At 39.6% G+C, this 12,309-nt stretch overlaps 1 protein-coding gene across 1 annotated transcript in view; it reads left to right on the top strand.

The window, feature by feature from the left end:
* The window catches only part of LOC104160406 (protocadherin-15-like), a gene marked incomplete at both ends in the record, with an annotated part of 110,959 nt that overhangs the window by 81,195 nt on the left and 17,455 nt on the right, over positions 1–12,309 (top strand). Inside the window, one exon of the mRNA XM_009698519.1 lies at positions 3,886–4,092. Coding sequence (XP_009696821.1) covers positions 3,886–4,092 — 207 coding nt within the window. The remainder of the gene's footprint in view (positions 1–3,885; positions 4,093–12,309) is intronic.

The following is a 12,309-nucleotide window of genomic DNA, read 5'->3' as shown; positions in this document are numbered from 1 at the left end:
AGAGTGTTTTGGTTTTTTTTTTTAACATGTAACTGTGTATTATAAGGATCAGAAAATAGATACTTTTCTCTAGGGAGGTTGTGTTTTATGTTTTGTATTGGTATTCAATGTAAAGTGATAGCACTAGTCTTTAAAACTGATTAAAAGTGAGTTTTAATGCCAGTCCCACTAGTAGGTAGGTAGATTGGATTAGAAAAGCAAAAATTTTACAAATCTACTAAAAACGCATTAAAGGAAGGTATGGTGAAAGTTGGTTAGAGTGTCAGCTTTTTTTGTTGTTTTGTTTTTTTAAAGCGCTTTCCTCTCTCTTACCAGAAGTGTTTTGCTTTACTTTCTTCTGCTGTTGTAAAAGGAGATTCCTTTCAAGTAGGAAATAAGGTCAGATGAAAAGGGCTGGGACGTTGCTGTACCTAATTCTGCCTGGCCCTTGAAGAGGTATTTCGGGTCCTGAGGTTGGCGCTGGGGTTTGCTGTTTGGTGCCGTTGAAGAGCTAGGTCGGTAGGGCAGTGGAGCGGGTGCATTCGTACCTGTCTCCTCGCCTCCTGTGCCTGAGCACCGAACCCCGAGAGCTGAGCTCTGAGATCTGGAAAAGGAGGCGTTTGCATTGGCCATTTCCAAAGATTGCTTCCCCCCCTCCCCAAATATAGGTGTCTTTGGAAACCAAACTGAATTAAATAGCAGACGAGGCGAGCTGAGTGTGGTGGTTTTCACCGGGTAACCTTGCGGTTGAGCACTTGCTAAGGAAGTGAGAGCGAAGTTGTGTTGTGTTTTGGGGCAGTGCTGATGCTGGCAGCGAGCCGTTGGGAAGTGACTGGGACTTTCTGAAGGTGTAGCTGCCTAAATCTGTCCAATTCTCAAATGGAGAGGCCAAAGTTAATTATTTTGACCAGTGTAGCCAACCTGGTGAACAAAAAGGAAAGCACCTGCAAAGTTGAAGCGCTTTGAGTTGAAGGGCCCGCTGAGGAAGGAATCCTTTTCATTGTAATTTTGATCTCCAGGACCTAAAACTTTGAAGTCCAGTCTTAGGAGCACACACCCTTCTTTGTATCTGACCCGATGTAATTGAAAGCGCTCTTTTGTCCTTCGGAAAGTCACGGCAGTACTGTGATGATGGTGTAGTGAACACCCTTCATAGATGAGTATTTCCTCTTTTAACCTGGGTTGGGATCTGTGCTCGCTTTAACTTTAAAGCAAGGCCGTTATTGCAGTGGTTCAAGCTGTTAAGAAGGAACATCAGCTGTTGCAAGGAACATCAAGATTTGTTATGAAGAAACTTGCAGCAGTTGTGTGTAAACTTTTTACTTTGAAAAGACCTGTTTTTCTTGAAAGGGAAGAGAGTATTTAATGACGCTCAGCCATAGATCTGCTTATAAAATAGAATCGTATCAATGTGTATTTGTTGCTTGTAAAGCAGACTTTTTTTCTGAGATTTTTTTCCCCATGCTTTCGGTGTATTAACTTAGGCAAGCGCTGTCTATATCAGAACATTTTTGAGGTCTCATCCTACAGGGTCAGTAGCCAGAGTACTTCCAAGTAATTTTGGTAATGTTAGTTTTTACACGTGAGATTTATTTTCATTCAGTGGAGCATCAGTTTCAAAATAAATCTCACTTCTGTAAGTTATGTTCAGCATTTGGGAGTCACTTCTCCAGTCTCCAGTGCTATTGCCAGCTACTGCTATACGAGATTTGAAATACATTGCTGTTAACTTCCAGAGGACCAGGATTTCCCCAGGGATGTTTGAGTGCTACTCTGTTGAACGGAATTCAGTGCAATTGAAAGGTTTCTAACTAAGTGTTCATAAAACCGGTATGTCTGATTCTCCTACAATGACCAGTATGGAGACAGACTTTCTCAGCTGTTGCACATCTCTTCAAAATTGGTTGGGATCACCCAAAAGCATCAGTCTCCTTGGGTGAACTGGAGCCTGGTGTACTATTTTCCTGTTACGGGTTTTATTTGAGTATGAATAATTGAAGCTGGCTGGAAAAAAGATATTCATACTTAATATGGTAGCAATTATTTGAGGCAGTTACAGGTTTGATAACTGGTAGTATCCTGTACCCTAGGAGCGTGTAAGAACAGCAGTAGATAAATATGTTGCCTCCTGTACCTTGGTTACTAAAATCTTAATGCACCAGTGAATTAACTAGCAGAACTCCCAATTTCTTCAAGAGAGTTTTGTCTCATTAACAAAAATGAATCTCCCAGGAAAAGCCTTATTAATTTCAGATGCTAGTGCCTGCTTATGAAAATCCCCTTGCCAGATCTGACCTCATCCTCCTGAGTCAGAAAACAGTCACGTACCAGCAGATAGGTTGGTGGTTGCTTTTAAATCTGCGACAATATCACTGTTGCCCGTCTCTTGGTCGAGAGTAATCCTGATGTATTGTAAAGAGGAAAATACATCTTTCCTAAGAGCTGAGTGTTTTGAATGAGTTTCTTATGAATTACTAAAGGTGTCATCGCCTACTTTGAACAAATTACTGAAGGTGTCATCGCCTACTTTTAAATTTTGATGTTTATACCTCTCTTTCCTTGAAATGGAAGTTTTTATCATCAACAGCCTACTATTGTTGCTTGGTAAACAAAGCAAAGCCTTAAACAGAATAAACATTCTGCAGACAAAAAAACCCTCAAGAGTGTCTAAAGAAGAAATTAAAAATAACTAGTTGACGAAATCAGAATGGCACGTTTCCAGAAGAAGGCTCCTCAGATGTTGGATTTGAAAAACTAGGAATTTTCTGTTTTGAAATGGGGGAAATACCAGAACAAAAATAAAATCTTTGCAAACAAGAAGTACTGTTAACAGCAATAGTTTAGGTACTGTTCTCTCTCTTCTGAAATATTTTTACACCCGAGAAGTTTATTGCACAACATACTTCCCATGTCTGCAGAAAGGTAATAGTGCACTACTGTCACGGTCCCAGGCTCCGTGCTTACAGATTTTGGCAATGAAGCCATAGGAATAGGAGACTATCTTACGGTACCCTACTATTGCCTTGCTACAGGGACATGTGCAGGGCTGTAATTAAAACTGGTTTGCTCTTTATAAGTTAAAGAACAAATTACTTGTTGTCTTCTACTTCCCTTGTTTATTTACTTTAATTAGGCATAGGTAGTAAAGTAAAATAGAACAGAAAGCAACATCATATATTTATATTGGATCAGTACACTGGAGTGGGCAATTAGTGCTTTTATATTTAGGAAGTTTGAAAATAAGAATAAATCAGGTGAGACTGTATCAGTGAGTAGATCTTGGTAGGTGAGGTGCTGCCATTGAGAAGTGGGGGTTATTAATTGAAGTAAAAAATTCTTCTTGACATTCAAAACCAGGCAAAAGCAAAATTAAAATCTCACTCATCTGAAACTAGAAAGATGGGTTCTGGGGGAGAGGGAGAAAGAGTCATATCCAGGGCAATACGCTCTCTAGCAAGAGTAATCTCTAGTAAGTACCATGTGTCCACGGGTACTGTCATGATCTTTTGGTTTTAACTCTCTTGCTGGTGGTGTGGGTGGAGGTTCTGTATGATCAGCAGTTTTATGTTTTCTTTCATCCTTTGAAGATTTTCCAAAACTCTCGATACTGATAGCTTAAGGAAGTATGTTTGCATATGTGCTGTATAGACTTGAGTTTCACTGTGACTATTTAAAAGGTTATTGTGATGGAAAGTCTTTTTGTTGTTCTATCTTCTATCCTAGCTAATTTTTGTGTGTTGTTTCTTTTTTTTTCGTGATGCCAAGTTTCATAATAGGGTGAGGTGTACAATGTTATTCGTTTTTATAACTGGCTTGTAATTCTTAAGTATAAGCCAACACCAGTTAGTTACTGTTTGAGTGTTTCACTTGACTGAGAGCCTTTGACAAATGAGGTGGTTTTTTTAGGCTGAACAAGACAACGGCCATCCTCTTCCTGCCTTTGCCAGTCTCCATATTGAAGTCCTTGATGAGAACAATCAGAAGCCTTACTTCACAAGATCTACGTATGAGGGCTTCATCCTTGAATCCTCCCCAGTGGGAACGACCATCTCTGATAACCAGAATCTGACTTCTCCACTCCAAATCGTAGTGTTGGACAACGATGTGGAGGAGGTATGTTTCATTCTTTTATAGTGTCATACTGGTGTTTACATTTTTATTACTTTCACAGTTTTTTTTTTTTTTAATTGAGACAAAATTAGTTTGATCAATAAATTAAAAAAAAAATCTTAATACCATTGATGCAATTTCTTTTTTGTTTTTGTTCTGAGTTCAAATAGATTTGAAAGCTTGTCTGAACCGAAAAACTAATCTGTATTTTACTCCCTTCTCCTTAAGATTATGTTGTGTTAGAGATGACGAATGCTTAGTGTGAAGAGGAAAAAAAAAAGGGGGCATTTTTCTGAGGAGGATGAATCTGCCACACAGTGTGGGGAAAGGGGAGAGAGATGCTCAAAGTGGAAGGAAATAGTAGTTTGAACAAACCAGGAAGAGGGAGGAATAGGAGGACAGTTCAATCCATTCTTTCTTGTGCCCGGATTTTGATACTAACATTACTCCTAGTAAAAATTGGGCATCTTCAAAAGAGTAGTAACCAAGTAGTAACAATACTTTGCCTCTAGGGCTAATGTTTCTTCTGTTCCCACCAAGGCTGTTACTATTACGTGGTTTTTGATATAACATTTTTTCCCCTCTAATTACTGTTGTCTCTCCAGTTGCCCCCTTTGTTCATTTTTGTTTCTGTTCTTCTGTTCTCTTGTTCTCTTCAGATACAGGAGGAAAGCAAAGCTGTAGGCATAGATTTTATAGTAATATTTATAGTATATGCTAATGCTCTTTAATAAAGTTCTCAACTAATAGTCTGAAAACAATCTTCTGATTTTGAAAGTTTCACTTTTGCCATAGGCAAATTCATTATTTTTGAGAAACACGAGGGGCCATTGTTGCCAAAAGATGCTTTCTACATCACTGCATTAGAGGGATTCATTATTTTAAAGAGAAATTATTTTAAAGCCCGAACTCATGTAGAATATCTCCTTCCCGTCCTCTAAAATACCTCAGTCAATTTACGGGCATTCATAAAAATCAGTTGGAAGGCAGGCGGGAAATGGCTGGTGGATGTGCCTTTCTTGGGGCTGGATGAAAGGTATGGCATAAGTGCACGTCGTCAGTAGGCATTGCTGAGGATTTGTATTAGTTGTGAAATACTCTTGTTCAGCATTCCTTTTGTTAAAAGCAAAGCAGTTTTCTTGTTTGATCGAATTAATGGGATCTTGTAGGTTGCTTAATATAGGAATAAGAAAGCTGTGCAGGCATCAGCTGTGTGTTTATATTTACAATGACTGTGTTGTATAAAATCTGTATGTATATTAAAAAAATACAGGGGTTTTTTTAGATTTTTTAGCTTAAGCAAATTGATGTCAATTTTGTTTCATCCATCTGTTCATGAAAGTAGTAGTAAAACCCTTTGGTTCAAATGTACCTTGGTGCAGATCTGCTTGTTGCAGGAATCTGGAATTTTAGGGCACTATTTATGCCCAGCTTATAACAGGCATGACTGCATATTAACTTTACAAAAATGGAAAGAGAGACTACTAATCACCTGAAGAGTGGAAGACTGAAGCTGAGTAACTCTGAGAGACTGGTAAACTTGCACACTGGAGAGGTACGATCTGAAATTCAGGGTAGGGTTTTTGGCAAGCTCGAGAGCTTGCTGTGAAACATTTCTGCCTGGGTTGCTGCACTGCCATTTTGGGCGACGGACAGCGAAAATAGTACAAAAATCTCACCGTTAATCCACAATGTGCTGCTGATGTTTCACTATCTGCAAGTCCACCGACGTTCCAGGGACTGAGATATTTGCCCTCAACGCTTTGTAGCTGCAGTGACCTAGGAAAATCCGACTGTGCATACAAAGCCCGGAGTGGTAAAAGAAGTCACGCAGCGTGGCTGGTGAGGGAGGAGCTGAATCCATTGTGCTTGAAAGAATTCAAATCAACTGCTTTAATTAAAGAGAATTCAGTGTCCTAGTTCAGACAATTAAATTTATGTAGTAGTTTTCCATACTGGTGTTTTTTTGGGACTCTCTCTTATTTCCTAGTAGGTTATATTGTTACACTAAAGGAATGATAGAAAGACTTGGGACTTCATTAACCTCCAGAGGTTTTTCAGGTTGTAGCTAATAGTGCTCTGATTAACCTTTCCCTGGCAGTTGCACAGCTCCACCCACAAGATGTCAAAGGCAGATTTGATAATACAAGGTTCTTTGATGTAACTACATATTAGATCATACACGAGACTGAAAATTAAGATTGCTTTGAACTGTTAAATTCTGAATTTGGGCTCTTTGAATGAATCGGGTACCTACCAGGTAGTTAGTGTAGCACATAATATTTGTGTATTCTCAAACGGCAAATATTTAATTTCGAAAGCTTCTGTATGGAAGAGTAATTTCTTCCTTTAATATAAACTACTTCATGAGGTGTGTAATGTAATCCTGGTGTGTATGTTCCCCACCGAAAGCGCTTTCTGTTACTAATTTTGTCAGTGCGAGTTCAATACTTCAAGTTCTGAGGTGTGCTCTGAAATTCATCGCAAGCAGTTTGACCGTAGGGCTCCACGTTTTATTGTTGTGCCTTCTCTGTAGTACCTCAGCACGTTCCCATGAAGTTATCTCAACATTTGGATATTGAATAGGGCAGTTCATTAATATGTTTGTGTTTGCCTGCACTAGAAATGTCAGCATAGGTGTGGCCCAAATATTTGTGGTTTTAATTGCATCGCCAGTAATAAAAAAAACCTGTCCAATCTGCAGCAGATATTTCGATTGGGAGCACTAACGTGACTTAAATAATCTGCATCCAAAGATGATGAAAACCAAGCTTACCATTCTTGAACATGAGCTGCTTTAGGCACCTGATAAGAAGTTGTTACACATTTCTGTGTCTCGGTACCAAAAGACCTGAAATGTCATATCCACAGCAAATGACCGTTCAAGGGCCCGGAAGTATTTCCTGGTGAACTTAACGCATGCTTGTTTTACATCAGGTTGTTATTGTCATTGGATAATGAATAACAGGAGTTTGGTTAAGTTAGTGAAAGCCTAGTTCGGTCACATGACACAAAATGAGACAGAGCCCAAAGTTTTCCAGTGAATTATTTTTGTTTATTATTGAAAAAGTGTTATATTTCAGTGTTGCATGGTGAATAACTGCCAGGGATTTCTAGACTGGGAAATGAAGTGGCACGGAGACTTAATTTTGACACCCCACCATATCCCCCCCAAAGTGAGGACAAATAATCCAGATCTCTGGCCCTGCTGGAACCTGGCCGGTGGCCCTCTTGTTCTGTCCTCCTCCTGCCTGCTGGGATGGCCCTGTACCTGCAAGGCCACTTCCCTTGGGTATGGGGGGATAAGGGCCAGCAACATGGCCATAAATGCTCAGTTCCAAGCCTGGGAGGTATAGGAGGAAGGAAGGGTTCCTCTGTCTCAGCAACCTGCACTGCTCTGGGAACCTGGTACGGGATTTCGCGACTGTATCAGTCTTTTCTCTTGCATGTTTTGTTTATGCTGTAAGATCTGATCCGTGAGATCTACCGGAGGTGATGCATCATAGAATCATTATGGTTGGAAGAGACCTCAAAGATCAAGTCCAACCGTATACCCATCGCCACCATGCCTGCTAAACCATGTCTCAAAGGACATCCTCTCTCTTTCCAGAATGCTGTAGGCTTTTCTCGGGACAGAGATCTGCCTGCAGCCGCAGAGGGGATGCTCAGCCTTGTCCTCCGGTGGAAGTGCTCGGTGCAATTTCCTGTTCCTTTGGCATCACCTGCCTCATGCCAGCACAGTTCATTCCAGTTGTATGAAATGATGCAGGTGTAACATGGATGTGAGGGGGTAGAGAATCAGATTTAACTGCCTGTGTGTTAATACACGTGTCAGTGATTCATGTAGGCCTTACAACCCGTTGTGGGCATGAGATTTCCGGCAGAGTAAGGCTGGGAGTGCAGCGATTACACATGACTCATACATAAAAATGACCAAACAATCTACAGTGACAGGTACCTTCTCGCTGGGACTTGATGGTAGCTTGGGGTGAGTTAGAAAGCACAGGTAATGCTTATTAATTTCTGCAGGTCTTAATGTTCTGATGGCTTCATGATACCTTAGTAAATTAATGTATTTAGTAAGTAGGGATTCAAGTTGACGTATATCCTCTACGTGCTTGTGCATGTTAGTTTCCAGTAGTGACCCTGGCTAAACATAATGTATTCGGTCTTCTAATTGACAAATCAGTTGAGGTTGTGTTTCATATTAAAATAACTCTCTGTCCTCAGATAAACGCACGAAGAAAGCGGTCATCTTAACTGTAACTCTTAAGAAAAATAAAACAACCAAAGCACATTCTGAATTTAAACCCTGTGGGAATTGTAATAGAGTCCTGCTATAAACCTTCCAAAAATTAATTTATAGATGTGACATTGCAAACAGACCTTTAACTAGAGCAGCACTGCCAAGTGCTGATATAATTAAGTGGTCTGTTTAAATGGCATAAATTAAATTAAGCCACACGAGTACCTTAAGACCTGAGTAAACCAAAGCTGAGATGAGGAATTTAAACAGTATGATCTGGTTGCTGTTTACATAAGGCTTCCCAAGCCACTTGCTTCCTCACTCTGCTTCCATGGGAGAGTACTAATTTCTTCTGCTCTGGTGGTTGGGGTTGGTGAAAAAGCTACACAGTATCCGCCTTACCGCCTTGTATGCCAGATCTTGTTGAATCTCGTAGAAAAAGAGGGAGAAATAAACCCCAGGATTTAACTTCCAAGCTGAAAGCAGCTAATCCGCATTCATATCCATTACGTGGTACTCAACTACCAAGGTGTTTACCAATATCGCATGCGGTGTCTTGACGAATAAAGTCGGGGTGTAAGGTAATTTGTGCATTGCTCATTAGAACACAAAATTAATGTAATGTTTACAAGGTGTGCCAGCATGTGTTCAACGGCATTTAATGTGTCCCAGCACGCATTCAGAAAAGCTCCTGTGCAGTAACCGTGATGCTTCTGCGGTTGCCTACAGCCCAGTGCAGCATCCCTGGGTAGTGGAGTATGACGCAGGTCGGTTATTACCATAGGTTCCTCTCCAGATCCTTTTCTACCAGACCAGTTTCTTATTTTATCCTTCCGTTGTCTATGAAGTTGAAGTCAAGCTGAGTAGGTGGTTGCTCAGCATCCGTGTTTCTAGAGAACTTGTGGGAAATTGTAAAGAATAATTATTTTACATAAAGGCGTCTCAGTAGGAACCCAAGTGGACAGAGCAAATAATGGATAAAATAACTTTTAAATGTACCTACAAGTGCAGATTATGGATTTTCAATGATATATCTGGGTAAGGAAAAATAATGGATTTTTTTTTTTTTTTTTAACCAGGAGTACTGAAACATTTTAAATACTGAAGCGTTTCTCTCTAATACTTGCCTGATTGCTTATATCTTTCACTGTTATTGTTTGAACTTGTTTTGCAGCTGATATTCTGTTGAGAGGAGGGATCTCATAGTACAGTACTTCTGTGACACTCTAGTCACATTACAAAATAATAAATCAGGAAATATTCTTCCCAAATGTAAGAACCCAATAATATCGTTATTAAAACAAACAAAAGGGAAAGGCAAAGCAAAAAGGCTGCTTCTCTTTCTTTAGGATTTATAAAGATAGGGTGGGGTTTTTTTCTCCGAATCTTTCCACTTAAGAAAGAAAAAATAAAAATCTTAACAATGACTCAGTACCATAGCATTGTATTTCTTCCTTTATTTGTGTAGGATGAGTATCTAACGTTTTCTACCTTCTGAAGCTATTCCTTCTCTCTTTGAGTTCTTGGCGTTCTCAAGGCATTTGTTTTTTTGTGTATCTGCCCTGTTTTAAACAAATGCTGTTGCTAATTAGTGGAAGTGCTGAAGATGCTGACGTTTGTTTCTTGCCCTCTCCCAGGAGTGCCTCATTTATATGAGGAACAGAAGATAATTTTTTTTCAAGACTTTCCGTTGGCTTTTCGTTCAGGGAGGGGTATGGCCCTTTTCACCTCAACTTGAAGAAGTTTTGTAGCACTTTTTAATGCCTGACTTTATCATCATGCTCGTGCCTCAGCCCTTGCTTTGTGCAGGGACTGGAGAGGGTTTGGTGGTGATTGAAAGAATTCAGAGTTAAAGTAGTGCTCGGCATCCATCCTGGTTCTCTCGTTAATCTCTTGGCATCTTTCCCTCCAAAGTCAAGATGGCGTAAATGGTGAAGAGCGTTTTTTAAATTATTTTAAATTGTATAATTAAATGTTACTTAAATGAACTCACTTTAAAGAAAAAAATGTTTAAGGAGGAAAAATTATTTGTGGCATGTCCTGGGCAAAGTCTTCTCAGACTGGTTTACCTCCCTCAGTTTTTCAGTTGCTCAGAATTTAGGCTTGATTTGTTCTACTCCTAAAAAATGTGGGTTTGTGACTTAAAGCCATCACAAAGACTTCTTAGGAGGCTGTGGTTCAGGTAATTTTTCTGATATCTAATGGTAATGTTAAAGATGCAGGAAATTCACTCTGGATGCTGTGTCTTCCTGGTCTATTCCATCCAAGCTGTTGTGAACCTGGAGGACCATCTCGTCAGGCCCTGCGGAACTCATCTCGCACAAGTTAGAGAAAAGCAAGGAGGTCAGCGTCAACACAGTCTGATTGCAAACCCCTTGTCATTGGACTGAGAATCTCACTCGCTTTGTCTCTGCAAATCTCTCAGATTTTTCCGATGTAAAGACATTGAGTGGAAAAAGATTTTTCTGCTTTCACCCAGAAATGAAGAGGGCAAATACCGGAAATGTTTCTTCAACAAAACAACTGTCTTCCATGGACGTTTCAGTGCTGATCATCCTCCACATGAAGAACGTTGGAAAACCGAGATGTCATCAAATTATCTTCGTTATCGCTACAGCTTTTTGGAGACAAGCCGGTGCTAGCAATCAGGAAGCCTAAGCAGTTCTGATACTCTTGGAGCTTGTTCTGGCTACCCTGGAGAATTTAACAGCCAAATATATTCCCTCTGAAAAGTCCTTGGGGATGTTGAAAGACATACAGGATATGTGTCATTGCCTGCTCATTCTTGACATTATCATGTAATTTTGGTTTAATCTTAGTAAATTGTAGAAAACAGTTTGCTTTAGGAAGAGCTTGTAAGCCCTTGTGGGAGGAAAAGAGCAGCAGAAATGTAACATTAACATCTGCACAGGCTTGCGGACTTTCAGGAACTTCTCCAGAGATTTTGCAAGCCGAACGGATTCAAACCCTGGCTGTGTTTATTAAGTATCCGTTGGAGTACTTTCCCAGTTTCATTTTATCGTATTTTTGTCTCTGACTGTTTTTTCCCCAAATGTACTGCTTTTGTCATATCCATCAGTATCAGGTTTGAGTTTCTTTATTTGTATTCATTTTGTATCACCTGTTTTTCTTTGTAGCTTGCACCAGGTGCCATTCCCGTAGGTATTGGGTATTATGTTTGCAAAATTACTTTTTGTTTTAATTGCATGATTGATTTATTTCCCTCTGTTGTCCTTCGTTTTTCTCTGCCCTGCTGGTGTTTGAGACTGGGGCTGTCCCTTGTTTTGTGAAGCCTGCAAAGAACCCCTTAAACACGTGGAACCACATTCATTTAGCACATAAAGTTGTATTGTGGTTATGTTTTGATTGCTTTATATTCATTAAATAATTACATGTCTTTATAGAAATCCTTAAGTATTACAAAAAGTATTTTTCTAATTTAAAAAGTACCTACTAGTCAGTTTGAAGTGTGTAAACCGTATTGGGTTTGAACTGCATGCTTGAAATGGTCCTTGCAGGTTGCATGTGTATCTTTTGTGTGAATTCTGATAGTTTTCTACTTAAAATTATATACTGAACAATTTACCAGAGACAGGCTAGTCTGCGTGACCCAGTAATGTAGTCAGAAATCACAATGCTTCAGTCCAGGCCCTGAAATAAAATAATAGTTTAAAAAATTACAGTATTGGAAATAACGTTGGCATCGTAGATAGATTGTTTCCCAGAATTGTGTTCTCTGACAGGATCTGCCACATAAAATGTTCACAGTTAAGTCGAGCTGACTTTCTTTCAGCATAAAATGTGATAAAAATGTAAAAGCATAACAATGCCAAGATTGAGGAAATAAATTGCTTTGTAGGTCCGACGTGGACGGAAGGTAGTAGAAATAGGCATTGATTGCAGTAAAGGCAATTTAACTTACACATTAGGATAAAAATTTGTGATACAAGAGTAGCTAAGGAGTAGGATAGATT

This window comes from Cariama cristata, unplaced genomic scaffold (genome assembly GCF_000690535.1).
Source record: "Cariama cristata isolate BGI_N322 unplaced genomic scaffold, ASM69053v1 scaffold3614, whole genome shotgun sequence".
Taxonomy (NCBI): Eukaryota; Metazoa; Chordata; class Aves; order Cariamiformes; family Cariamidae; genus Cariama; species Cariama cristata.
Note: the sequence above shows the minus strand (reverse complement) of the source record. Positions and strands in the feature narration are given on the sequence as shown.